This window comes from Lingula anatina, chromosome 4, assembly GCF_051362555.1.
Source record: "Lingula anatina isolate TDL-2025a chromosome 4, LinAna3.0, whole genome shotgun sequence".
NCBI lineage: Eukaryota > Metazoa > Brachiopoda > Lingulata > Lingulida > Lingulidae > Lingula > Lingula anatina.
This window is the reverse complement of record NC_141770.1, coordinates 17,436,934-17,463,787: the sequence shown is the minus strand read 5'-3', so window position 1 is coordinate 17,463,787 and position 26,854 is coordinate 17,436,934. Positions and strand designations below refer to the sequence as shown.

General features: G+C 36.8%; 2 protein-coding genes across 4 annotated transcripts in view; one reads left to right on the top strand and one right to left on the bottom strand.

Moving 5' to 3' along the window:
* Positions 1 to 18,208, top strand: part of LOC106171320 (uncharacterized) — a 36,074-nt gene extending 17,866 nt beyond the window's left edge. Inside the window, exons 4-8 of one of the 2 annotated variants that reach the window (XM_013551611.2) lie at positions 1,142 to 1,232; positions 6,422 to 6,588; positions 9,493 to 9,588; positions 14,476 to 15,104; positions 15,487 to 18,208. In XM_013551611.2, coding sequence (XP_013407065.1) covers positions 1,142 to 1,232; positions 6,422 to 6,588; positions 9,493 to 9,588; positions 14,476 to 15,104; positions 15,487 to 16,273 — 1,770 coding nt within the window. In that variant the 3' untranslated portion in view covers positions 16,274 to 18,208. Of the gene's footprint in view, positions 1 to 1,141; positions 1,233 to 6,047; positions 6,204 to 6,421; positions 6,589 to 9,492; positions 9,589 to 14,475; positions 15,105 to 15,486 lie in introns of those variants that run through there. The other variant, XM_013551612.2, reaches the window with a different exon arrangement.
* Positions 18,209 to 18,218: 10 nt separating this feature from the next.
* LOC106171321 (uncharacterized) lies at positions 18,219 to 25,897 on the bottom strand. 2 transcript variants are annotated; one of them, XM_087010685.1, is made up of 10 exons: positions 25,464 to 25,897; positions 23,694 to 23,792; positions 23,276 to 23,313; positions 22,806 to 22,942; positions 22,080 to 22,261; positions 21,186 to 21,394; positions 20,666 to 20,861; positions 20,179 to 20,346; positions 19,725 to 19,853; positions 18,219 to 19,312 (listed from the first exon to the last, which is right to left on the bottom strand). In XM_087010685.1, the coding sequence occupies exons 1-10, from the start codon at positions 25,741 to 25,743 to the stop codon at positions 19,137 to 19,139; spliced, it is 1,614 nt and encodes a 537-aa protein (XP_086866811.1). In that variant the 5' UTR covers positions 25,744 to 25,897; the 3' UTR covers positions 18,219 to 19,136. The 2 variants fall into 2 exon arrangements, with proteins under 2 accessions (XP_086866811.1, XP_086866812.1); XM_087010686.1 differs by having other exon boundaries at positions 25,651 to 25,896.
* Between the last annotated feature and the right edge of the window lie 957 nt (positions 25,898 to 26,854).

The following is a 26,854-nucleotide window of genomic DNA, read 5'->3' as shown; positions in this document are numbered from 1 at the left end:
TTTGTAAAGCCTGGCTTAACTCGTTGAGAATGCGCTCTAAGCATTTGGATAGTAGTGGTAGTTCCTGAGTATAAGGAAGTGGAATATGCTTCCTGTTGCTGATTTTATGGACTGTTTTTGAATCGTTACAAGAATGAGCCCCTACTGACAGCTTGAATATCTTTGGTGAAAGCAATACGTAGAAGAAAATATGTAAACGAACAATTTTCATTTCAGTCAGTGTGAGAGTTACTCTAGTCGTATATGTAGCAAATAAAGCATAGGTGAAGATGTTACATTGGTGCCATTTCCGTGTATTTTGTGGTTTGGCTCATGTACATGGATCTGTCTTAACCACAGCATGTTCTTACCACAAGAGACATGATGTTGGTATTTTAGAAAAAAGAAGAAGAAAAAAAAATTAACTACATCCCTTGAAGGATCCTGACCTCAATATTTCACTTCTGCATGGAGCAGGTGCAGCCATGACAGATAGGGTGGCATAGTAGTGGTATCCTCTTGCCCCTTGGTTACCCCTAATATGTTTTGATCCCAAAAATTTTGTTTTCTTCAAGGAACATTTCCACCCTGTTGTCAAGTTTCAGGTCAGCTTGTTCATGACTTAAATGAAGATGTTTTTAAAGGGATATTGTTATTGTGGAATAAGACGGTTTAAGTGCTCCTGTCTTTCAACTTGAGGCAATACCTGCATGCTGATAACATGTAAATGAATTGTAAAAATTAATATATTTTTGGCTATATACTATGTTAACACCATGCAGGTAAAGGAAGATTATGTGGTGCATGGCATTTAAGGGTTCATTCTCAAAGACACCATCCATTTATATTGATTGATCCAATTCTGCAGGGATTCTGGCTGAATGCGAGAAGTTGAACAGCTCCTTACACACCTCCTCTTGATTCCAGTGTACTTGTATAATTGCCAGCTTTTCCATATTCTACTAATCAGCATGAGAAGGCGTGGCATGAGAAGGCGTGTTAATCTGTGAAACTGATTGCATTCACCAAGAGTCCCTACAGGTTTGGATCATTTTACAAAGACCGATGGCATCAATGGGAATAAGCCTTAAGACAAACAGAAAAATTAGATTTATCTTAACATTGATTCATTTTCTTATTTCTTCTCTTTTTTCTGTTTCAGGAGTTTGCATTTTGCCTACAGAACCACCATGCAGAGAAGGGGGAGACAGAGGAGAAAAAAGATGCAGCAAATGGACAGGGACCATTAAAAGGTTAGATGATGTGTTACATTTTTTAAAAAATATATTTTGGTATCTTATTTACTCACCTTTGGTTTAAATATAACTGATTTTGGCTAAATCAAAGAAAAAAAGGTTATTTTCTTAAATATTGTTTTAAAAAGACTTAATTTGTTGAATAGTATAAAAGAAAAAGAAATGGGAAGTTGACCAAACTGGTGGTAATACACCCAAAGGCTGTGCTCATTTGTTGTGTTCACACTGTTGAACAAAATGATCTTTATAACCTGGTCATCTGATTATACTTGTAAGTTAGAAGGCCAGGTGTGAAGTTGCCCTGGTATGAGAACCACTACAAAGAATGAGTGCAAAGTACTTTTCCTCTATGTCAAACCATAGTATTGCCACATTCATAACCAGTTGTAATTCATAACAGATCAGATATGGCGTGCACTTGTCCATGGATTTCTTACGTCCAACTTACAAAATCCCAGCAGGGGCAGAGCAATTCAATCTTAGCACGTTTTCATGGGATCAGTGCCATATTTGATCTGCAGACTAGTTAGTTCACGGATCAACTGGTTCCGAATCCACCATATTAGGGTATGATGGAAATATTGGCAACCAACCCGGTTGGTCCACAAGGGCTCTTAATGAGCACATGACCACCAGAGTTGTGTGTGTGTGTGTGTGTGTGTGCAGTGTGAAGTATACCTTTGTGCCTTGAATAAGGAAACTGCCCATTTCCTTTCCCAGACTCTAACCAGTAGAGAAGGTCATTGTGGTTAATGACCCAGGCTCAGCTTGACCAGAGTTAGACATGTGTGGCTTTAATAATGTCCAGCTGCATTGACCAGAACGAGTCCAGCAATAGTTGTCCAAAGTGAGGTCATTTTAACAATAGCGTCATGAATTTATTCATATATTTGTGACTGCAACTTCATGTCCATAAGCAAGTTGCTGTGTTTGGATGAACACAAAAAGTAGTCTCTGTTAAAAAAAAAGTTTTGAATATGTGTATATAGTTATTGGTGTTCTTGTTGTAGGGAGCATCTATATCTCTTGTATATAACCAATATCAGGAACTGTGAATAACAAAAATCAAAAGCTTGCTTAAGAACCACTAGAATTAGTCATGGTCATCTACAGGAAGTAACCCCACAGGTTTTTCACCACTAATTAAAAGTGAAATGGCTTGGGATTTTCTATTTCGGTTGCTTACAGTTTTGTATGTGCCAATGTTGTCATGGCAACAGCGGTTCATTGGATGTACTTCACCACTCTCCTGTGTCAGCACATTAGTCTGTGACAGGACATGGTGTGATGCTGTCACTTTAATTGTCACCTGTGTTCAGATAGGTGTGTGGCAGTGGTCAAGCTCCCCACACACATTGACAAGTCATAACGGATGGGCTGAGGGCCACACACGCACATGTATATGAACTGTTTGCATGACATGTAGCGTCAAATAATAACTGGGTTCACACAGACATTCTATTTTGGTTACTCTGTGTCAGATTGAGTTTTAAAATTTTTTCAGCTTATTGTACCACCAGCGTAGGCGCTGGCGGTACACATGGTTTTAGTCCCGACCCGTATGTTCCGCCGGCTCCGCCGGCTCCTGCGGCTCCTGCGGCTCCGCCGGCTCCGCCGCCAAGTCACCGTTACCGCTTCTCCTCCTAGACGGTAATGGCCTCCATACCCATCTCTTGGATTTAGGTCACCTATAATCTCAACTCGTTCCACGTAAAATTTGGGCTTTGTCGGTATTGGGGTCTAGATGTGGCACTCATTGCAATGCACCCTTGTCCAAAAATGGCAAAATTAAATGCTAATTATCTCCCCTACGGAAGGAATTATGGGAAAAATTTCTACAGACAGCTTTCCAAAAGTCATATGTGTAGATTTCAAATATGCCCTTGGATTTGACCTTTGACCTTTATTTCAAGGTCAAACGGGCCAAAATTTTCAAAAAAACAAAATTTTTGCCGAAAAAAAAATTATTTGCGGTCTTATTCAGACACCACACAGACTTAACTAATAATATTAATGGAAAGTGTTACCCTTCAGGTCATCTTTCATCTCCGTGAATTTGGGGTCAATCGGTGCATTTTCACGGGATTAGCGGCCATAAGATATCAAAACTGAAAGCTGTCTCTAAATCGGGAACTGTTAATGCTAGACACCCATTCTTTTTTGCATTTTGTAGAGCATGTAAAGCCCAACACTGGAGGTGGTCTCCGTTTTTTTGTATTCCATACGGTTTTCGAGTTACGCTGTATCAAAAAGTACATATTGGGTGTGAAAGCAAAATGTGCAGTACGGTAATGGATAATAAATTTTGAACTCCGGAAAAATAAAACATAAGACTTGGCAAAGCAGACAACTTGTGGTCAAAAATGACATTATTTCATCAAATTTGAACATCTGGAACTTCAGAGCACCTCCCATTTCAAGAATTTTGACCAAAATGACCTTTTCTTTATTTTAATTAATTTTTTCTGTAGGAAATTTATGGCACATTATGGTAACTCCAAAATTATAACATTTAGTCCCTTATATCTCCAAAACTGGCAGAGATAGGTCCATAGTTACTATTGAAGTTGAATAGGAAGTCATATACTGGCAATCTACATGTGACCTTAAAATTGACCTTTGACCTACTTTTCACCATGAACTGAACTTTGCAAATTTTGCTTCCCTTTTATCTCCAAAACTGGCAGAGATAGGTCCATAGTTACTATTGAAGTTGAATAGGAAGTCATATACTGGCAATCTAAATGTGACCTTAAAATTGACCTTTGACCTACTTTTCACCATGAACTGAACTTTGCAAATTTTGCTTCCCTTTTATCTCCAAAACTGGCAGAGATAGGTCCATAGTTTCTATTGAACTTGAATAGGAAGTCATATTCTGGCAATCTACATGTGACCTTAAAATTGACCTTTGACCTACTTTTCACCATGAACTGAACTTTGCAAATTTTGCTTCCCTTTTATCTCCAAAACTGGCAGAGATAAGTCCATAGTCTCTATTGAACTTGAATAGGAAGTCATATACTGGCAATCTACATGTGACCTTAAAATTGACCTTTGACCTACTTTTCACCATGAACTGAACTTTGCAAATTTTGCTTCCCTTTTATCTCCAAAACTGGTAGAGATAGGCCCATAGTCTCTATTGAACTTGAATAGGAAGTCATATACTGGCAATCTACATGTGACCTTAAAATTGACCTTTGACCTACTTTTCACCATGAACTGAACTTTGCAAATTTTGATTCCCTTTTATCTCCAAAGTTACGCTGTATCAAAAACTCATATTGGTGGTGAAAGCAAAATGTGCAGTACGGTAATGGATAATAAATTTTGAACTCCGGAAAAATAAAACATGAGGCTTGGCAAAGCAGACAACTTGTGGTCAAAAATGACATTATTTCATCAAATTTGAACATCTGGAACTTCAGAGCACCTCCCATTTCAAGAATTTTGACCAAAATGACCTTTTCTTTATTTTTATTAATTTTTTCTGTAGGAAATTTATGGCACATTATGGTAACTCCAAAATTATAACATTTAGTCCCTTATATCTCCAAAACTGGCAGAGATAGGTCCATAGTTACTATTGAAGTTGAATAGGAAGACATATACTGGCAATCTAAATGTGACCTTAAAATTGACCTTTGACCTACTTTTCACCATGAACTGAACTTTGCAAATTTTGCTTCCCTTTTATCTCCAAAACTGGCAGAGATAGGTCCATAGTCTCTATTGAACTTGAATAGGAAGTCATATACTGGCAATCTACATGTGACCTTAAAATTGACATTTGACCTACTTTTCACCATGAACTGAACTTTGCAAATTTTGATTCCCTTTTATCTCCAAAACTGGCAGAGATAGGTCCATAGTCTCTATTGAAGTTGAATAGGAAGTCATATACTGGCAATCTAAAAGTGACCTTAAAATTGACCTTTGACCTACTTTTCACCATGAACTGAACTTTGCATATTTTGCTTCCCCTTTATCTCCAAAACTGGCAGAGATAGGTCCATAGTTACTATTGAACTTGAATAGGAAGTCATATACTGGCAATCTAAGTGTGACCTTGAAATTGACCTTTGACCTACTTATTATCATGAACTGAACTCTGCTAATTTCTTTCTCTTTTAACTCCAAACCTGGCAGAGATAGGCCCATAGTTACTATTGAAGTTGAATAGGAAGTCATATACTGGCAATTTACTGTGACCTTGGAATTGACCTTTGACCTACCTTACGATGAACTTAACTTTGATTGTACCATTTAGTAATATATATATTTTTTGCATATTTTGAAAATTCTTGTTGATTGCATTTTTACAGCTTGTCAAGCACAAGACTGGTGGCTGTGTTCCTTATTTTGTATATGTGGGGGTCTATACGAATGCGCTTGCTCCAGCTGGTGGTACAATATTCGGAGGCGGTATCGCCTCTCTGATCCTCTAGTTTTTTAAACTGTTGACAAGAGTGATGATACATACAGCTTTTTATTAGATAAACCAGATAATCATATACAGTGATATATATATATATATATATATATATATATATATATATATATATATATATATATATATATATATATATATATATATATATATAAGTGAGCCTGTGAGCGTAGCACAGATTACCAAGAGAATAAGAAGCGGAAGTTTAATGCAGATGCATTTCAATTAAAAACTTATCGCTGAGATTCAGTAAAAAGAAAATTTACAGAAGTAAAACAATTTATTGGATCATTCAGGTCAGAGAAGCCATTGAAGTGAACAGTTCAGTTCACAGCTTTTAAAGCCCTGTAGATACCAAAATGGCTTCCTGTACAGCTAGGTTTTCACACACCTTGTATATAGGTTTCCATAGAATATAATTTGACCACTTTTGCTTGCTCTGTGCTAGAGAGTGGTTACTCTTCATGTATATTGGCAGAGGACCATGGATACATACAAATCTCACTCTCTGAAAGGTTATCTGAGGACTTTTTTTCATAAAATGGAGCTAACTGTCAAATTACAAATGAATTCTATTGACTATTTTTATGTAGTTGATTGACTTTGAAATATTGGAGTGCAGATAACTTTGATCCCAGCTGTAGTTTTTAGTGAAACAAATGTAGTAAATGAGTGTACGCAACTGATGCAATTGTTCACTGGACTTAATGATATTATGTTTTTGCTTCTTCAGTTGCTCTTCCTCCAGAAAAAGACAATGATATGACCAAGGTATTGAATTTAGACAAAGAGGAGGATGGGAGCGATGTTAAACCAGTGCTCACGGACTCTGACAACGAGGAGAAAGCCAAAGATGAGAAGGATAAGAAGAGTGAAAAGCCAAAGGAACTGGATGTCGAGGTAAGATATTTATTTTTACTTTTTATGACCACAGTATCTGTTATCTCTCAACTGTTACAATTACTAGCCTGATTTTCATTATTAAGATTTCAATTTTTTTCAAAGCATAAAGTCATAAATTATAAACTTGTGCTAAAAAGGGGAATCCTGTAGTGTTTTTTTGCTTGTGCAAATTTATCTGAGGCTCTGGAATTTGGTTCTGGTTGAAAGACCTTTTCATCTGTCAAAGACTGACAGAAAACCAGGGGCCTTTTTTTGGTGAATTAGAAATTGCCTCTGAAATTGCATGTAGTTTAATGTATTAAACAGCTGAGGAAAGTTTCTCAACGGGAATAGAATTAATGTGATGTTAAAATGACTGGTTCAGACCCTGATAGAATTTGGCCCTCAGAACTTTGGAGGGAGTGAAATTAGCAAGTAGGAATAGGATTTTAGGATGGGGGAGGGAAGGGGGGGGGGCAGATATGGGGTAATGAGGGAAAGGAGAGGCATCAAAGAAAAAGTTTCATATAGGAGGAATTATCAAGATTGTACCTTACAAATATGTAGGGAAGAAATATGCAAAATTTTGATAGGTTTAAAAGAGGACAGAAAGAGCAAGTTTGATTTATTTATGAAGAAGTACTCTAAAGATCAGTGTTCTCTGTGAAGGTATTGGCGGTGGTTGGGGTTGGGGGGGGGGAAGGCAAAGCATTTAGTAATACTTAGGGATTTGAAGTGAAAAAGTGTAGAATTCTAAACAAAGTTAAGTACATAAACTTATTTGAGAACAAGTAACAGTTAGCTTTCAGTCATATTTTAACAGATAGATGCCATGAATTAATGTCACCCAAAGTAATCAAATTTACCACCTCATGACAAACCTTACTGGCCGTCAGTCATCATGCAAAATTAGGAAGTCACTGGGAGAATTAAACTAGAAGGGACGGTGGAATCTGAAAAACAATCAATTAAGCTTGGGTTAAGCATTCACAGAATTGTTACAGAGTTAAGGCCAGTGTCACCAAAGAAGAATCAGAAGTTGGTAAACAGAAAAAAAATTGCCACAGGAAAGTCTGTTCAGTGAGTTTTTCTTGGAGAAGATCTTATACTGTGCATCTTTAATCTCTGACAAATAACTTCAATTGCAAATTTCAAATGTTAGAGGGTGAATTATTCTTGTCATGCCAAGTGTTCTTGCCCATTAGCTAGTTTTTGAATTCTGGAATTCACTTCATTGCTCAGGGCCATGTGGTGTTGATCATAAAGTAATCGTGGAATCTGAACAAGGAAGAAATATGTTTAGCATGTAGCTCCGTATATATTTGGAAAATTGCTGAGTAGTTGGTTGCCTGTAGGAGAAGGGTTAATTGCTTTTTAATATATTCTAAAATATGAAGCTGTGGCCATTAGGTCTTGTTACAAGATTGTAAATGGGTGTTGTAATTGTCATTTCATTGAAACAATTCTGTTTAATGAATAAGTTTTTTGTTCAGGGGTTGTAAGTGAGTGAAAGAGAGAGAGAAAGAAGGGGGGGAAAGAAATATAAAAAAGTAGAAGAACAGGAAAAGGGAGACTACAAAGAATTTCAGAGGTTCAGTACTGCAATCCTCTAAATTAAGTCTTAACCATGGACATATTTCTACTACCTCCAACATAAGACCCACTAGTAAAAGTGCCAGTGCAAGTCACTGCAGACACAGAATCTGGGAGAAAGCTGAGGTCAGAGTTTTTGTTTTCCTAAGAATCAGTTTCTACATGGCCAAAGGGGACATGTGGCCAACTTTGTTCTGTGCAATATGGGAAATTGATACTGAAGAAAAAATGTTGATCTTTTGTGTGCTAGGGCCATTCACAGTGTGATTACCAGTTCAAATATTCCTGAATCAATCTTGGGGTAAATTAGGTTGTGTATACACAGTAAAATATATTTTTAAGTTACCATGTAAAATTACTAAATTTGCATCATGATGATGTATATGGGGCTTTTATGCCTAAAGATGGAAATCAGCCAACAGCTTCATACATTTACTTACATTATAGATGTTTTTTGGTTCAGGGAATTGTATGAAAGAATTTTATTTTAGAACTAACTGATTCACAACTACACTTAAACAAAATGAAAAAAAAAATTAGCATGCAAAAAGGCTTATGAATAAAAGTAAGAAGAATCTCTCTCTCTCTCTCTCTCTCTCTCACAAATCATGTAGGTATATCATTCAGCCTCTCAGCTTCAGAACTGCTAACCTTTGCAGAAAAACAAACAAATTACTGGCTATTACTTTGTGTTTCAATCCTAATCGGCCAGTTTTGGCAGCACTAATTGCAATTCTGCTCTGATCTTCATACAGCATTTGATAAAGTTTCAGGTAAACAGCCAGGTTTTTCATTCCATAGGTTAGTGGGGGGCACTGGAGTTTTTCTAAATTCTGGAGTACATTGCAAGGAAGTTCTCTTGTTCTTGCTAAAACTGTTCACACAAGGTGAAACAGGTTACCACAGGTTTCTATATCTCTGTTTTTGACTTTAAAGAAGATCAGGAGATATTGAGAAAACCCTTTAATTTTTTTTTATTAATTGACATTTCTGGAATAGGCTTTAATGATGAGAAGGATTCAGTAGATAGAGAATGATGTCTCCCCCCCTCCCCAAGTCTTCTGTGTTGTTGGTATTATTTTCAAAACAAAATGTATGAGAAATGGCTTGAGAAGCAAGTCACAAAGTTAAATGTGCTCTAAGTGCTATTCAAAAATTGAAAACTGCAACTTGGGGGGGGGGGGGGGGGGGGGGTCTTTGAACGCGAGCTGCAGTCCTAGAGCAGCAATCATCCACTCATAAGCATTCTGATAAAATTGTGTAAAGGAAGCCCGTAAATAAATGGTCATATGCATTTTGTTTGATAAATCTATATCATATTTTATCCAGGAATTTGAATGTGGTGTCTCCGTGGAAGGGACAGACAAAGAAGAGTGGTCCTTTACATTGTATGATTTTGATGGAAAAGGGAAAATCACTAAAGAGGTAAGATTGTCTCAATTTGTGATATAACTGTGTGTGGTCCTATAGGTTATTTATTTATTTATTTATTTATTTATTTTATGTAATGTGACAGTTTAGTTCTCGGCATCCATTATATAATTAAGTCTTGGTAACTAGACAAAGAAAACATTTTTTTTAAGGTGAAAGAAGATGCACTTAATGATACTGTGTTGAAGTTTTATTAACCAAAATATGTTACGTAGCAGTTTTTTTACTCCTTCATCCTGTCAGGATCTATCTTCTGACTGTAGTGCAAGTAACCCCACTGGCGGCGCGGTGATAAAAGAAATTCACAGCCCATGCAAAAAGCACTTGAACCAAATTTAATTATTCTCTACTAGTGATTCATTTGTATGGCTCTCCTTTGAAGTCAGATCCATCACCAGGGGGCGTTAGTATGCAGAGAGGAAAAAAGACCCGACCTGCGGCAATTAACCTGTTTTGAGTGCCATCAAAACTAGATTAAAGTTGACTCAATTTATGGAATGGCCAGCTGCTTCTCTGAATAAAGAAAAAAAAAAAAAACTGGGGTAGACAAGATATGGATGCTGTCTGAGCATTTGTTTTCTGAACACCCCAAGCCCTTATATATATATAAAAGTATATGCATACCAATAGAGGCATTAAAAAAAGGTAGTAAAAAAAGATATCATGTCACAGCTCAGCGTTCATTTTTTTCTCTGTAATGTTGCAATAAAATATGTGTCTGACACGGGAGTGGGGGATTTAAATCCTGTTTATTCCCACCACCCAGCAAGCAGTTAAACTTGAAGTGGAAATTCTGCATGGTGTGTAGATCAACCTTTTACTTGGACGCAGAACCCTGGGCTTGCTGAGAATCAGGGTTGTTATACAAGTTGTGGGGTTCCTAACAATATAGTGTTTTTTAAGTTGCTATGTTTTGTTTTTGGAACATTGAGTGACAGATTCTTCGTTGAAAGAAGGGAAATTTATGGTGTAAATTTCAAGGGGTATGTTCACTTTGGGACTGCTCAGAATGATCTAGCTATTGCACACTGACTCCACTGGGACTCACTAAATACAGTCAGATTAACAGACTAAAATGCCTCCTCCTGGCGTCGAGTAGAAAACAGAAGATGGTGATTATATGAGTATGTTAGAAACAAAAGGAGGCATGTTACACCCCATTTCCATAGATTTTTAGATCAATCTATCCCTGTGGGGAGTCTCACTAGATTACTGTCAGCTTGGCCGGCTTAAGCGTCTGTCCCGCCTACTAAAAGCTGTAAGGGGGTAATTAACTATGGTGCCCGCTCGGCTGACTGCAATTTAGCGTGAACCCCCAGGGAGTTAGGTCGATCTAAATCTTAATCTCTAGATCGATCTAAATCTCTGGGAAAGCACCCTTAGTCTGTTAAAGTGACTGCATTTAGAGAGAGTCCTGGTGGAGTTAGTGTGCATTAGCCAGGTTGACATTACTTTTTCTGAATGGTCCCATACACACTGGCAAGTGTAAGAAATGACACTGGACTCCCATAAAGGGGCCCTTGAGGGGCCAAGCCTCCACTTGCCTAACTTCCTGTCGAGGGGAAGATCAAAAAGCCACCCTTTTTGAATCCAGTGTCATCATGTGATTAGGCAGCAGGTTAGACAGCTTGGGTTCTTTTGAAGTTGTCTGGATGCGACACCCTCTTTCAGGGCAGAGTGATGTTATTGGGTTGGTGGTATCCATCAAGATTTAAAGATGACATGAATCTTTCTGTGGACTACATGAAGCCATTTATTCCTTTAACTGGCTATTTTGTTGGACATGTGTAAGCTAGGTTTCTGGAAATGAGAAAAAATTTTATTGCAAGTGCTTCAGAGTGTATTGATTTTAAAATGGTCACCAGTACACAGACTTTTTTATATGTATATTTGTGGTCAAGGAGTGAAATAAGTAAATATTGTCTCTAGATGAGAAAGGTAGCACCTGGAATTATTTTCAAAGAAAGATGTTGAAAAGCATAACTGTCAAATGAGATTAAGATGTTTTTGTGTCCCACTATATCTCTGAATCGCAGGCGAGACTTCAGAAGCCACCCACTTCATTTTATTGTTGGGATTTTATTTTATGGTGTCTTTTTTTATGTACAGACACAGATGTGTCTGTACATATTGCCATCACCTGCGTCTGTCGTCGCCGTCGCCGATGGCGATGCCGATGCCGATGCCGTCGCCGTGCACTTTCCTTGTAAACACGATAAGTGGAAGGCAGTTTTACTTTTTGGCTTTATATTTACAGAGCTGATGAATATTCATAAAACGCAGGTCAAGTTCGAAAATCAGCATGATCGGGCCATTATTGTAGAAGTTATGCTGTTTTTTCACTTTTCAGCATATATGCAACCTTGTAAACACATTTTAAGGAAAACCGTTAGGCCTGTTGTCATGACACTCACAGGAATAATCAATCTTACTAAAACGCAGGTCAAGTTCGAAAATCAGCATAATTGGGGCATTATTTTAGAAGTTATGCTGTTTTTTCACATTTCCTCAGATTTCCTCAGATTTAATTCTTAGGCATGTTAATAGCCTTATTATTTAAGTAATAAGATACGTAAAAGTGTTTGTTTGACATTTCCTGCATCTTTACAACATTGTTAGTTGATTATATAAAAATGATGGTAAACTTGTTATCGTGTATTGTGTAATAAAGTGTCAAAAATGGAAATAAACTCATATCATTGCAATTTGTCAGATTCAATCATTCGCTATGTTCAGAATCTCAGAATGGAAGAAATTGGACATTTAACACTGTTCTATTGATATTTTTCACATCTCATCAATTTTCTTAGTTGATCTTATAAAAATGGCAGTAACCTATTAATTTTGTTTTTATGTTAAAAAAGTGTTAAAAATGGAAATAAACCCATTTCAGAACAGTGCAGTCTTGTTTACATTTTGGCATTTTGAAGGTGTGACTTTGAAGTTCCATCGGCCTAAAAACCTTTGTTAGTCACGTTTACTATTTGTCCATGATACTAATATTTTATTATTAAAAATTGATGATCATTATGCTGTTAAACATTATGTAATATTGCATCAAAATTTGAAAAAAACCTATTTTGGGCACTGCTCCCATGATGACCATTTAAGAAAAACCATGTCACTAACTGTTCTCAAACAGTACAGTTAATGTGTACAGATGTGTCTGTACATATTGCCATCACCTGCGTCTGTCGTCGCCGTCGTTGCCGTCACTGTCGCTGTCGCCGGCGCCATGCACTTTCATTGTAAACACGATAAGTGGAAGGCAGTTTTACTTTTTGGCTGTATATTTACAGAGCTGAAGAATATTCATAAAATGCAGGTCAAGTTCGAAAATCGGCATGATCGGGCCACTATTTTAGTAGTTATGCTTTTTTTTTCACTTTTCAGCACCTATGCAACACTGTAAACACAATATAAGAAAAACAGATAGGCCAATTGTCATTAAACTCACAGGAGTGGTCATTCCTGCTAAAACGCAGGTTGAGTTAAAAAATCAGCATAATCGGGCCATTATTTTAAAGAAATGCAGTTTTTTCACATTTCCTCAGATTTAATTCTTAGGCATGTAAACAGTTTCATTATTGAACTAATAAGATACGTAAAAGTGTTTGTTTGGCATTTCCTGCAATTTTACAACATTATTAGTTGATTATGTAAAAATGATGGTAAACTTGTTATCGTGTATTGTGTAATAAAGTTTCAAAAATGGAAATAAACTCATATCATTGCAGTTTGTCAGATTCAATCATTCACTATGTTCAGAATCTCAGAATGGAAGAGATTGGACATTTAACACTGCTCTGTTGATATTTTTCCCATCTCATCAATTTTCTTAGTTTATCATATAAAAAACGGCAGAAAACTGATAATTTTGTTTTATGTTAAAAATTGTTAAAAATGGAAAAAAAAACATTTCAGAACAGTGCTGTCTCGTTTACATTTTGGTTCCATGGGCCTGAAGACCTTTGCTAGTCACATTTTCTGAATATCCATAATTCTAATATTTTATTATTAAAGTTGATGGTCATTATGCTGTTAAACATTATGTAATATTGCATCAAAATTTGAAAAAAAAAAAACTATTTTGGGCACTGCTCCCATGATGACCATTTAAGAAAAACCATGTCATTTACTGTTCTCAAACTTACAGGAAAGAAACATGGGACTAAAATACAGCTTCAGTAGGAAATACAGTCTGTTTGGTAATTCTTGCTGCCAGTAAACAGTTATTTTGTGAAAATTTAATTTTTCACATATTGGCATTTTCAAGGTGTGACTTTGAAGTTCCACGGGCTTGAAGACCCATGCTAGTCACATTTTCTGAAAATCCATGATACGTATATTTTATTATTAAAATTGAGTTATTATGCTGTTAACCATTATGTAATATTGCATCAGAATAGAAGAAAACACAATTTTGGGTGCTGCTGCCATGATGACCATTATGGGAAAACCATGTTACTTATGATTGCCAAACTTTCAAAAAAGAAATACAGGACTAAAATGCAGTCTGAGTTGGAAAAGCAGTCTAAGGAACTTCTTTTTCTGGAAGTTATACATTTTCAAAGTGTAAACTTGTCACATATTTTAATTACATTGGTATTACCTGTTGAGGATAATTAAAATTTGATGTTGAATTTTCAGTTTAACATAATGTATTTTTGCATCAGAATTGACAGTAGCCTATTTTGTGCATAGTTATTTCCTGTTTTTTGTCTGTACATTTGACAGCTTTGCTGCCTTGTTTTCATTTAGAATAGCTTCTCAGTAGAGACATTAATTTGGCATGAAATTGGCAAAATTATAGTGTTTTGTAAATGTAAAAAATTAAGGTTAATAATGCTTTTATTTATGTGTTTTTTCTGTCCATTTCAGGATTTGATTACCTTGATGAAGTCACTTTATGATGCTGTTGGTTCCACAGTGAAACTCCCAGAAAATGGAAACAAGAGCTTGAAACTAAGACTTACAATCTCTCCAGAGAAATCCAAGGAAAACAATGCAAATGTTGAAAGCTTCCAAGAAAACAGACTGAATATTGAAATAAAGGAAACACCGCCAACTCCACCATTAGTGCCACGGGAATCGGAGAATTTGTCAACTCCAAAGCTCACTGTAGACTTATCCACTCCAAGACTGTCAGATGATATATCCTCTCCAAAAGTGCCGGAAAACTTACCTCTTCCTCATTTGGCTGAAAACTTATCTACTTCAAGTTTCACGGAAAAGCAATCATCAAGTTCAAAACTTTCTGGAAGCCTGGCAACTCCTAAACACATGAAGGAATATGAGAATTGTGACATTTTGCTCAGTGGTGGAAAGGCAAGTAATCTGGCAGTGAAAGTGCCAGAGAAAAACATTGAAGCCATGGAGGCCCCTGGGAAGGAAAGCCCCCCTCCACTTAGGCCCAGAAAACCAAAATTTAGCTCACAGGAACAGCGCCATCTGGCAGAACTTGTACAGAAGAATATGGAGAGGCATCAGCTGAGGCAGGAACAACTCAAGTAAGTGACTGTGCTTTTTGAATCTCAACTAACACATTTTCTGCAGTACAGAGGTTGAGGCTTTGTTTTCGTCTTGGTTTTTTCTTTGCTTATTAGTTGTTGATCATTATCAAGTAAATTGTTCTAAAAATAAAATTGTTTTTCTGTTGATGTCAATACTTTTGAAAATTCTTTTCTTTTAATTGCTGTTTAATTTTTTTTTTTTTTTTTTTTTTTTTTTTTTTTTTTTTTTTTTTTTTGCAGTGTTAATTTAAACCTGAATTTACACATTGTCCAACATAGCATTTTACAAAATATAACTCGAGATAGCATGCCACAATTGATGTCCAACAGTTTAACAATTGTTCTTCGGTTTCTGACTGATCTTTTGCCTTATTCACAGATTGCACCATGGGGAGAGCAACAGGAGTCACTCGCGGGATAGGCATTCTTCTGAGAGACGGAAACACCGCAACTCGAGTAAAGAGAGCAGAACAGAAGTGAAAGAAAATCAAGAAAGGAGAAATTATTATCTAGACCTAGCAGGGATTGATAATAACCCCACAGTGTCTTCTTTGCATAACACGTCTGCTCCGGCAGCAATACTCACAAACTCTGGCAGTTGTAGGAGTAAGTCTCGGGATATGCGTTCTAAATCTCACAGTATTGTGCGAACTGAGCAGCGTCAACAGCAGCAGATATCCCATCAATCCCAGCATCAAGGTCATTTCAGGTCAAGGTCACAGGATGTTTCTTATCAGTACTTCTTGGATGGAACTTATGTAAATGCCTCAGAACAGTATAGTAACCCTGCTGAGGGGGCTACAGCAATGGGAACCAAAGCCAGCCCAATTTATGAAAATCTTCCTCGAACCCCAAAAAGTCGACGGGTTCCGAAATATTCCTCTAGCCCAAAGGTCAGGTCAGGGTCAAACCGACCTCTGCCTGTCCATGAGGTAGCCAATCACAACCAGCACTACCAGCGCAGGCACAAACACCGAGATCGTGACCACAGGCTTGCCATGCGTCATGTGTCGCAGTGGCTGGAGAAAGAGTGTTCTGTTGAGGAGCATAATGGGCAGCTGGTGATACAGAAACATGAGCACCATCATATCCATGAGCATCATCATCATCACCACTATCACCATTACACTGGTGCAGGTGGTGCAGCTGGTGGTGCCACTTCATGAAAGTAACCATGGCAACCAGATGGTGGATTTTCCCAAGAATTTTGGTTGCTAAGGGATATTTGACTTGGATTTTTTTCTTTGCGAGATGATACTTGAAGTTTAGGTATTATATCAGAGCACTTGGAATAGTCTGTTTTATAAATAAAAATTATTTATTTTGGTCTTTTTTTTTATGCAGTCAGCAAAAGAGACTTTTCTTCAAAATATATGAGTGAGCAAATTGAAGTTTTGCAACAGTTCAACTCTCTCTAATGTTTGGACTATAATGTCACTGACAAAAGTGTTGTGTCAAAGTTTGCCAGTGAGGTACATCAGGGACATGAAAAGGGGACTCTCCCGTTCACTGGATAGCAATACTTGGCCACATCTTGCCAAAGAAAACTGTCAGGGACGGAAATTCTTTCTCCAGTTGTGAGCTTCCTACCAAATATAACAATTTTCATTTTATACACATTATGATTGATGTAGACTTTTTTTCTGAACAGGTTACATACCAGCGTAGGCATAAATGTAAAAAATCCTTTGCAGTATTTTTAGATTTATATGCCGGATATGTTGTGTTTGGGGGAGGGGGGGGATTGCCTGTCAACACCAACATGATATTTCTTTTGAGACAAATGGGAGCAGTTAAAAGTTGTAGGAGAATGTTGTAGGAAAACTTGAAGTCTACAGGGTGAAGCATACTTTCATGTATATATGTAATGTAAATAACCAGTGTTTATTTATTGAAGAGTAAGGAGACTCTTATTTTTTAACAGGGTTTGGCCAACTTTTACCATTTCTTTTCTTTAATACCAGTTGTTGTATTTAAGTACAATTGCCGATTTTACCTTCCCATGGAAAATAGCAAGGGAAGAAATCATTGGGTTGTAACTTTGTTGGCAAACTGTGATGTAATATTCAACTACTTCTGTTATCCACTCCTTTTTATGACAAACAAATCATGCCAAATGTAGAAATTTAGATATCGGATTAATTTAATTGTCTGTTACATGTTAGGCTGCAGTATTATATCACTTTATCAGTCTTCAGTGGTACTACCTCATACTTTAAGAGATTGGTTGTTCTTTTTGTTTATCAAATGAGTTGAATGGTACTTTAATTTTCCTCTGAGAAGTTATTTACATATGGCCACTGACCTTGGTGGAATATATATATATATATATATATATATATATATATATATATATATATATGATCCAAGTTGAGATGGCAGATTAAGATTTTCAGTTCACTTCTTTTTCTTTGTAAAAGGCAAAGGAGGATTTGTATCAAATTGAAACAAGGTATGTGATTTATAAGTATTACACAATGGTTAACACTTGTAAACTTCTTTGGTTGTAAGAAAAAAATAAGAAAGTTCACTTACGTTAAGGGACTTAGAGTGGGAGGACTTATAGTGAGAGTTGAAAATCCATTGGGGATGTCAGACATTCATTGTTTAGTTGGAAAAATTGTTTGAATAAGTAAAAAAAGGTGAAGTTGATATTGCACACTCAGATAAAGGCACAGAAAGTATAATCAAGATCCATTTTGTGGTGTTTTTCGCACCCATAAGTCACCCCTTTACCTGTAATACCATGGTAAGCCACTGAACAGTTTATGTCTGATGTACTACTTGGTAAAATATGTAAATTATTTAATGTACGTTTAAAAAAATTGGATTTAATTTGACAGAAGAATACTGGTTGTTTTTTTCTCAAGACACCAACTGTAATTGTGGTTAGAACTGATGACCGGCACATCTGGGTTCAAATAGTTAATTAAGTTGAAGGTAGAGTCGTGGCGGAGCAGTTGTGTTCGGTTATTGTTATAAAATTCACACTCCTTTGTTTGACTGGTTTGTAATTAATAATGTGTACATTTGTTTGTATAATATTGTACATTGTAATCTTGTGTTTTAGCAAATAAACGATAGTAATATTAAAGTGTTAATCAGTCTTGGTTATCATAGTTGAATAATAATTGTTATTAACATTAACAAAAATATCACATAGAAATGATGGCAAAATGGTTATACAAAGTATACCAGTGTCATTTTCTCGTTAGCTGCAGACTTCAAGGTAGATGTTTAGCATCAAATTAAAATGTTTCTATCACTCGCTTATATTTGTTGTTACAAATACTTCGGGCATCGGCGAATGATATTTACCAATACATTTTGCCCCACAATTCAAATTAACGTCTTTAAGGGATAACAACTCTATATGAGATTCATATTTCACAATATGCACAATGTTAACAACTCATATAAATATATTAAATTATATTTCACCACTAAGGTGATGGCTATCACAATTATTCTGGAATTTGTGCTTGCCATCTGGCCATGTGACCTCGATAGATGGCTCTTAAGAGATTATTACAGAAAACCAAACTTTGGAAGAAAAAAAAAAACGGGGACTTTGAATGTCGGAACGGATTCATGAACCATTGGTAGGTACGGGAAACTTGTCGATAACCCAAGGAAAATCTATTTTTGGGCGAAATGAACAGTTCTTATCCCTTAAAGTTTTTACTCTAAACCCTAAGGCTTCGTTCACATGCAATGTCTATTTTCTAAATTCTATTTTCTATTCGCGCTATCTTATGATCACGGTCTGTGCACTGAATATCCCGCCGCGTAATTACTGGCAGCGCGAGCCAGTTACTTATAGTAACTTATAGTAACTGGCTCGCGCTGCCAGTAATTACGCGGCGGGATATTCAGTGCACAGACCGTGATCATAAGACATGCCGCAAATAGAAAATAGAATTTAGAAAATAGACATTGCATGTGAACGAAGCCTTAAACTAGATGTCAGCTAGGATCAAGCAGGTATTTTAAATGTCAGTCAATTTTCCTTCTCGAGCTAGTCGACGGCTATGACGTCGACGTCGTCGCCGCAGATTTGCGTTTCTGGGAAGATAAGTAAAACGCAACTATCACAAATGATATCGCACACAGAGCGAGAAAGCCGAGTAAAAGCAGGAGATACCGCTCCAAGTGACCTATATTGTGTGTCAGGCATGTGTCCTTGAGATCCACCGTATACCAGTCTAGGAAAATGGTATGGAAAAAAAAAAGAAAGAGTTTTAAAGAAATTAATATTATTTTTATGACAAAGGACAGTGGAAATTAACAATGAAGGGACAAGAAACAAACTACAGGTTATTACTGATATTTACTTTATTATTTTAAAAAACAACAACCGTTAAATGAATATTAAAATTTGCATGGTATAAAAAACTCGTCTGTGAAGTTAAAATACTCTGACCCCAGACCAAAGGCCAGCGAAACTGAGAATTTCAGATTAATCATATAATGTCAGATCAATCAGACACTGACCACTGCATCTACTTTGGGGAATTTAATTAATGCTTAGATCCTGGTGTCCAAAAAATCTAGTATAGGATAAAAGTTTTTGCCACAGCCTGATTTTCAATCTCACCGACCACAATACGCACTCACCCGTTAATTTATCCACTATTGTTACCACTATGAGCGCTACGCAGTAGGACAAGCCAAATCCCAAGTTGAACAAACCCATAGCCGTGCCCCGCAAACCCGTTGGTGCTTCCAGATAAGAATATTCCATTGCTGTAGGTAAAAATTGTAGATCAGAAAATAAATTAATATGAATTAATGCACTTACTGCACTAAGAACATTCCTTTTGCCATTTTAAAAGTATTTAAAGACCTTCAAAATTTGTCGCTTTTTTTTATTCATGTGTAGCCCTACCTCTTATGGGGGTTAAATCGCATAATAAGAGTACTGGAAACTCAACCTTATAATCAGTATGCCTCTACCGTTTCTAGTGGAAAAGTGCTTACAGTATTGAATTTAAAGTAAACCTGAAACCAAGGGTGTAAGTGGCAGACCTAAATTAGCTATTCAAAATGAGAAAAAAAAAGCATACAACACCTGCTATAAATGTCAACGTCTCCCCTAGGCCAATGATTGCGTATTCAGGCCCCTGCCACAGCCCGCTCAGTTTGGGGACACCGTCAAACTGATGACACGACTGCTGTCGCGAGACCTCCAGTATGATACCATATAGACCAGAGAGTGCGGCACACACCATTCCGAACCCTGGGGAAAGGAAGCAAAATCAGAGAGAATAGAGAGTGCGGCAAACACAACTCCAAACCCTAAGGAGAGGAAGCAAAGCCAGCTAGAACAGAGAGTGCAGCACACAAGTGCAGCAAAGTTGTTTCATACAATGAATGAAAAAGTTATGTATTTATCGCATCACACGAATTCATTTTATGTTGACATTTTTCATGTCATGTTAAACATGCCAAATGGTTGACTTTCTGTGTGTGTGTGTGTGTGTGTGAGAGAGAGAGAGAGAGAGAGAGAGAGAGAGAGAGAGAGAGAAGAGAGAGAGAGAGTAAAAAGAAGGCCATACCCATTCTCGTAAAGTAGCCTGTCGAACGCCCTCGGTTTTCAATACAAGGATAAATGCACTTGACAAGTATGGGAATAAACACTAGTATGGCGAGCTCATTAAAGGCAAGCATACACGTTTCTGGGATTGGAAGGGTAACATTTCCGTTTATCATTCGATCCATTCCTCTCGCTTGGAATTCATAGGTCGTTAACATCTGAAGAATAAAGCGAAAAAATGTAACAAAATATAAATAAAGAATAACAGTATGTTTTCTAAAGACTACAGAGATTCTAATGCTTAACTGAGGCCACCATTTTTATGTACGAATGAAAAAAATATTTGATCCTGTTATATTTGCAGTACATCTCGGGTGCTGCCGATTTTGGTGTTTCTCATTGTCAGATCACACATCAGTTTCGAGGATTAATTTCAACAACAAAAAAAAAATGCAAGTGGATGGTATACCATTGCTAAAACTGGATAGTTGTATTTTTTATCGACTTATCACTTCCTACTGTGATATATGAGACCCACTCACCTGTGAATAAAGTATACCGAAACCAAAAACAGACGAGTTAACAAGAAGAATTTGTACCATCCTTCTAACCCTCTTTTTCTTCTCGGCTATGGCTTTTTTAATCGATTTCACGTTAACACCGAGCGACATTCGACGTGACCCAGACCTTATCCGGCTCGTGATGGGGCAACACGAACACACGACTGATATCACTTTCCACGACTCTTTTACTGAAATGAAAAGTGAACTATAGTTCAACTAGACATTTAAAAGACCTTCACTGTAGTATAAAAATTCCCATACAATAATCTCCACAATTTTCCCTATATCACCAGGATATAAACCATTTAAAACTGTTGAGGTAATGACGGTCTTATTAAAACCATTTTCGTTGTATATCTTAATTATATACTGTCATGAACGAGTGAATTTTTTCAGTCTTTAATCACATTACGACAATGAAAAGCAAGAAACTTTCAAAAGTACACATAAAACGGGGGTATAGATCGTGATTTTGACAACATTTTTGGAAGTCCTGGGCGATAATGGCAAAAGTGTAGATATTTTCAGAAAAAAATTAATATTTTGCCATGTTAAGGTTTAACGCTCTTTGCTAATGAGCACGCATGCGTGAATAGGGCCATGGACCAATATTTGTCTTCCAGCAGGTCCATTATATTTCTTAAAAATCTAAAATGAAGGGAATCTGTGCTAAGAAATTATACAAAAATGTAGATGTTAGTATCATATATGACCACATATCAAAATTAAGTAAAATGCAGAAAATATGAACTATAATGTCAATTAAAAACAAAATCCGCGAGGAAAAAGGATTAAACGCGAAACGCCTCCTTTTAATGACACTTGACTCGTTATAAAATGTCTGTTATCAAGATACGAGTGATAAGCACTTACAGCGAACATTGCTACCCATATAGTACTTGGAGCCAACTAAAAAGGAGATAAAAGCCAAAGCCACCGATAGAATCGTAGGGAGGAACCTCCACAACTGATGAGTGTCTGGCAGTAGAAGTCCAAACGCGAGGCCTGCAACAACATTTGCGAGGGCGTCCCCTACGTTTCTGAAGAAATAAAACCTGAAATAAATTCGATTAATTATAATAAACAGTATACATAGCAAAATGTCCCTCTTAATCACCATACATCCCATCCAACACTGTTCACAGAATTGCAATCAATAAAACTGTTTTTGATATTATCAGTGGTGAATTTTGCTCGTGTCGTTTAAATATTAATTAGGAACTCGGAAATAAGTTAAATAGATCATAAATTTTCTCAGCGGTTATGATAGGGCGTTACTCAGTGACAAGGAAAAGTTGCTTTAGCAATTAACAGATTTCCAGGAAAATCATCCTTTGCTTCTTGAAGCATTAGGACATTAATATCTTACGTAGATAGTAGGCTACATTAAGAGTCATAAATTAATGTAGTAGTCATCAATATTGGAAAGTAGAAAGGCGGAGTTATAATGTAAACGCTTACTTTATTTGCACTTGGCAATACTGAAAAGAAATTATAAAAAGTGTCATTGTTTTAGAACCGAGCGTTGACTTTTTATCTTTTTCCAATGCATCAACACAGCCAAAACTCAACGTTATCAGCTATTTCATAGGAACACACCAGTGTAAAAAATCCCTTTTCTTGACCCGTGAGTGGACCTGGTCAGCTCCGTACACTGGCAGGACAGCGTTAAGTCCACTCTTTCCGAGGACAACAAAAACCATAGCAGACATGATCAAGTTTTGTTGGGTGGCAACCTGCAATGAAGAAATATACATTTTTTTCGCTGTAATGTACGTAAGTGACATGTCTGTACAAGAAAATTTAGATTTAAATTTGTCTCTTTTCACTTGTGGGAAATATGAAAGACAGAACCATATAAGAAACAAGTGGCATAAATCATTTTGTAACACCTGGACGCCCACAGTGAGATTAACCACTTTATTTCATTAGCCTTTTAGACACGATTGTTCAATAACTTATACTGTGACTTCAAAAGAAATCAACAGGACGGCTCATTCATTTGGTGGGTCCTAGATTAAAAAATATAGTTTAAATGATTTTAGGGACTGAAACTGCTAAATAAATACCTGTTTTGAAACTGCAGCTATCTCCATTAGAATTGAACCTAAATTAATTATAAAAGTGAACCAGTTCAGACATTTTTATTTCGCAAAATGACGATAGTGTACAAAAGGGAAAAGTCTTTCGAGCAAACCGACACCCCATGTATAGAACATACAGTTCCCATTTCTAGATATCTACGACGTTTTGAATGTGCCCACAAATAATATCAGAGATACTTCTTAATAGAACATGGTAAATTAAGACATAGTCAATTAAAAGGAAAAAACACTCGCATTTCATTTCAAGAAACATTCTTTTTTGGAGGTACATTCGCATGTATACACCGTACCCCCCCACCCACCCCCCACGCCCCCGACACACCCATATTTTTAGTTTTTATTCTTCTCCATCGCTAGGCGTTACTCCACAACTTGGCCATACCTATGATGTAAAGTCCGAAGCCAAAGCAGATGGTCCAATAGTGCCCAGTCAGCGTGTCGGCCACCAAACCGCCAAATAGAGCCAGGCAGGACGACATACCTGTGTGCAAAGGAATAGGAAAATGCCAGCAATAAAAAAATGTTTCACTTAGCAATATTTGCATGACTATGTACATATTACAACGAAAAAAAATGTAAACATTGAATAAAAAGTCTAAACGCATTTAAATATATGATAAAATGTGATTTCCACCCTCATTATAAAATAATGTATTAAAGTAACTCAAATGTCCATATTTTAATATAAGAATCATGTCATTTTTTCATTTTTGAAAGAGACGGTGGCCGAATAAACCAGTGGCGGATATAGGGGGTATGTCGGGGGGGGGGGGGGGGGGGGGGGGGGGGGGGTTCTGACGGCCCCTTCAATATCTGAAAAAAATCACACTAATATTCCCTAATGTTGTAAAGCAAATGACATACACTTTCGACAATTACAAAACAATTAAAACGGAATTAAATGTGTAGGAAGTTATTGAGTGCAAAGTTAATGTCTTAAAGTGTCAACGAATGTAGAGACTGTTCTCGATGCAAGAAAGAGTGGAACATTTCAGAGTCAGATATAGTTGGATCTGATTGGTTAATTTTTCTATCGATTTGCACGTTTTTAACACGTGTAGAACTCATGCATACTTGAGTTGGACAAGATCCAAGATGAGTAGCTCGGAAAATATTTTAAATATTTTAAATCATAAACAAGTCTCATTTAAATTACTTAATTAGGAAATATTGAATAGAGTTTTGTAATATGAGAATGGGAAATTCTTTGGGAAAATAGAATAAAAATACTTGTAGATTCTGTGAAAGAGAAGTCGGTGAATAAACGTTTCAAAGCTCCAAACTGCTGTCGTCATTTTTCATAACACTAATATTATAGATTTAACTAGATGAATCATAGTTCTAAACCGTACCAAATGGCACCGTTCGCCCTCTAAAATACTAAAAACTTTAGGGACCCTTGAGCGGGCCACAAACCTCACGCCGGGGGATGGGGAGGGTCGGCTTCGCATCCGCAGACCTCCCCCCCCCCTTCAAATAAACCTGGTCCGCCCCTGTAAACCGTTCGGTTTTGGAATGCACCCCTCCTAACCGACCCTATAAGCATGTTATGGTAAAAGACCCTATATGCATGTTATAGATTTTTAAAAATTGCAGGGTAGAAACTTTTTAAAATTAATTTAACTGATTCAATAAAAATGGCGCTTAAATGCTAGCAATCTCATTTACACTTATTTTATTCATAACCTGACTCGTGCGACATATATATAGCCGCTTTAAATGTGTCGCTACTCTTCAAGGATCACTGTTTGTAGCAGCCTTAAAATATAGGTCATTCACGTTATCATGCTCAAGTGGTCTTTGGTATAGCTTTCTATTCGTACCACTGGGCTAATTCCAGGAACTAATATCTGTTACAAATACACCCACTTCGCCGCTTCTTCACTGTTCACGATTGAACAGGCATCAAGACAATTAATACTGCCAATCAGCGACAAGTACCCTGTGTTTCAGCGGTCATTGTAAACAGTAGAAGCATACTATAAACTCGAGCTCTACCTGACCTCTTAGACCGAGTTCCCATACCTAGATCGCTTAAGTTGATTGCAATTTAGCGAGAATCCCCTGGGAGATAGAGCTATCCACAGTTAGTACGATAGGGTCTGGGAATGGTCTCTTACACCCAAGGTAATTATAACGGCAGTTCACTCACCTACAAATATCATATGACACGTGAAGGCACCGGTGTTGGTATAATTTAGTTCATTTATAAGAAAGCGGTCCAGGTTATCCTGGATCGTGAAAAAAGCCAATCGCTCGAATAAATTCGTGACAAGGACACAAGCTGCTGCCCGAGTTAACCATCCCGAGGGACGCAGGTCAGTTGTTAGGGAGTTTACCGAAAAGGCCCTCTCTTCCCTCTCATGTTCATCGACTTCATCCCGGGGCGCGCTGACCAGAGGTTCCTCACTCAAGACCTCAGTGTCCCCCATGTTAATTCTAGCCGTTCACTTTCAGTTCAGTATCATCATCGACCTTGGCATCTAGTAATTGTCAGTGTTTTGTTCATATGCATTCTTCCTGCTATGATATTTTTTCCGCGTATTGGCCTCATTTTGGCTGTTCATGAGGAAACTGTTATCTCAGCAACGCCTACCAACATGGAGATCACTGCATAGCGGCGTCATATAGCACGCGAGAATCCTGAGTGACTTTCCATTAAAGAGTACACGCGATTTTGTCAACTCAGTTTTCTAGCACACAAACGTGGTACATATTCGATGAAAGATCAGATCAAAAAATATTTTTTCATGCTGGTTTTAATAATAATAATAATAAAAATAATAATAATAATAATAATAAATTAGTTAATAAATAAAACATCTTTTATTTTAACTTTAATACATTTTGTGACTTGGGTTGATTTAGAAATCTGTTCAGGAAAACCGATACATTTGTCATACATGTATATACATGGGAATTTTATTAAGATAATACAGACTTTTATTAAGATAATACCGAGGTATTAAAAATACACAAAAGAAGAAATTTAAAAAAAAAATAGAACTATCTATTTCAAACCTGTATGTTATATAACACGTATGTACGACATTTATTCTCAATATAAAGGCTGGCACAGATAATGGATAAGATATAATGGAATACATATAACATAATGAAATCCAAATTAGAATTATCAATAATCACGCCGTACAATTCAGTGATACAAAAAAGCTACATGCTCTTAACTACGGTCCCTAAAATTCTACCCAATGTCATTCGAAACATTTAATTGGCGTTCAATTTACAAAAAAAAAAAAAAAAAAAAAAAAAAAAAAAAAAAAAAACATAGTTTAAAACAGTCCGCTAGGGATCGTAGTTCCTTCTCCATCACTTTGTACAGGTAACATTCGTCTAATTTACTAAGCCCAATAATACGACTAACTCTCACCTCTACTAACAATAATGGGACCCAAACTAAAGTTAAAGCTATAGGACTACCATTCTTGTCACACCGGGTTTAATAGGGGTTTGCTAAAGGAGGTGCTCAAAAGGATGAATATCATGTGCGTCATAAAACATTTGGCGAAGGCAATTGATACA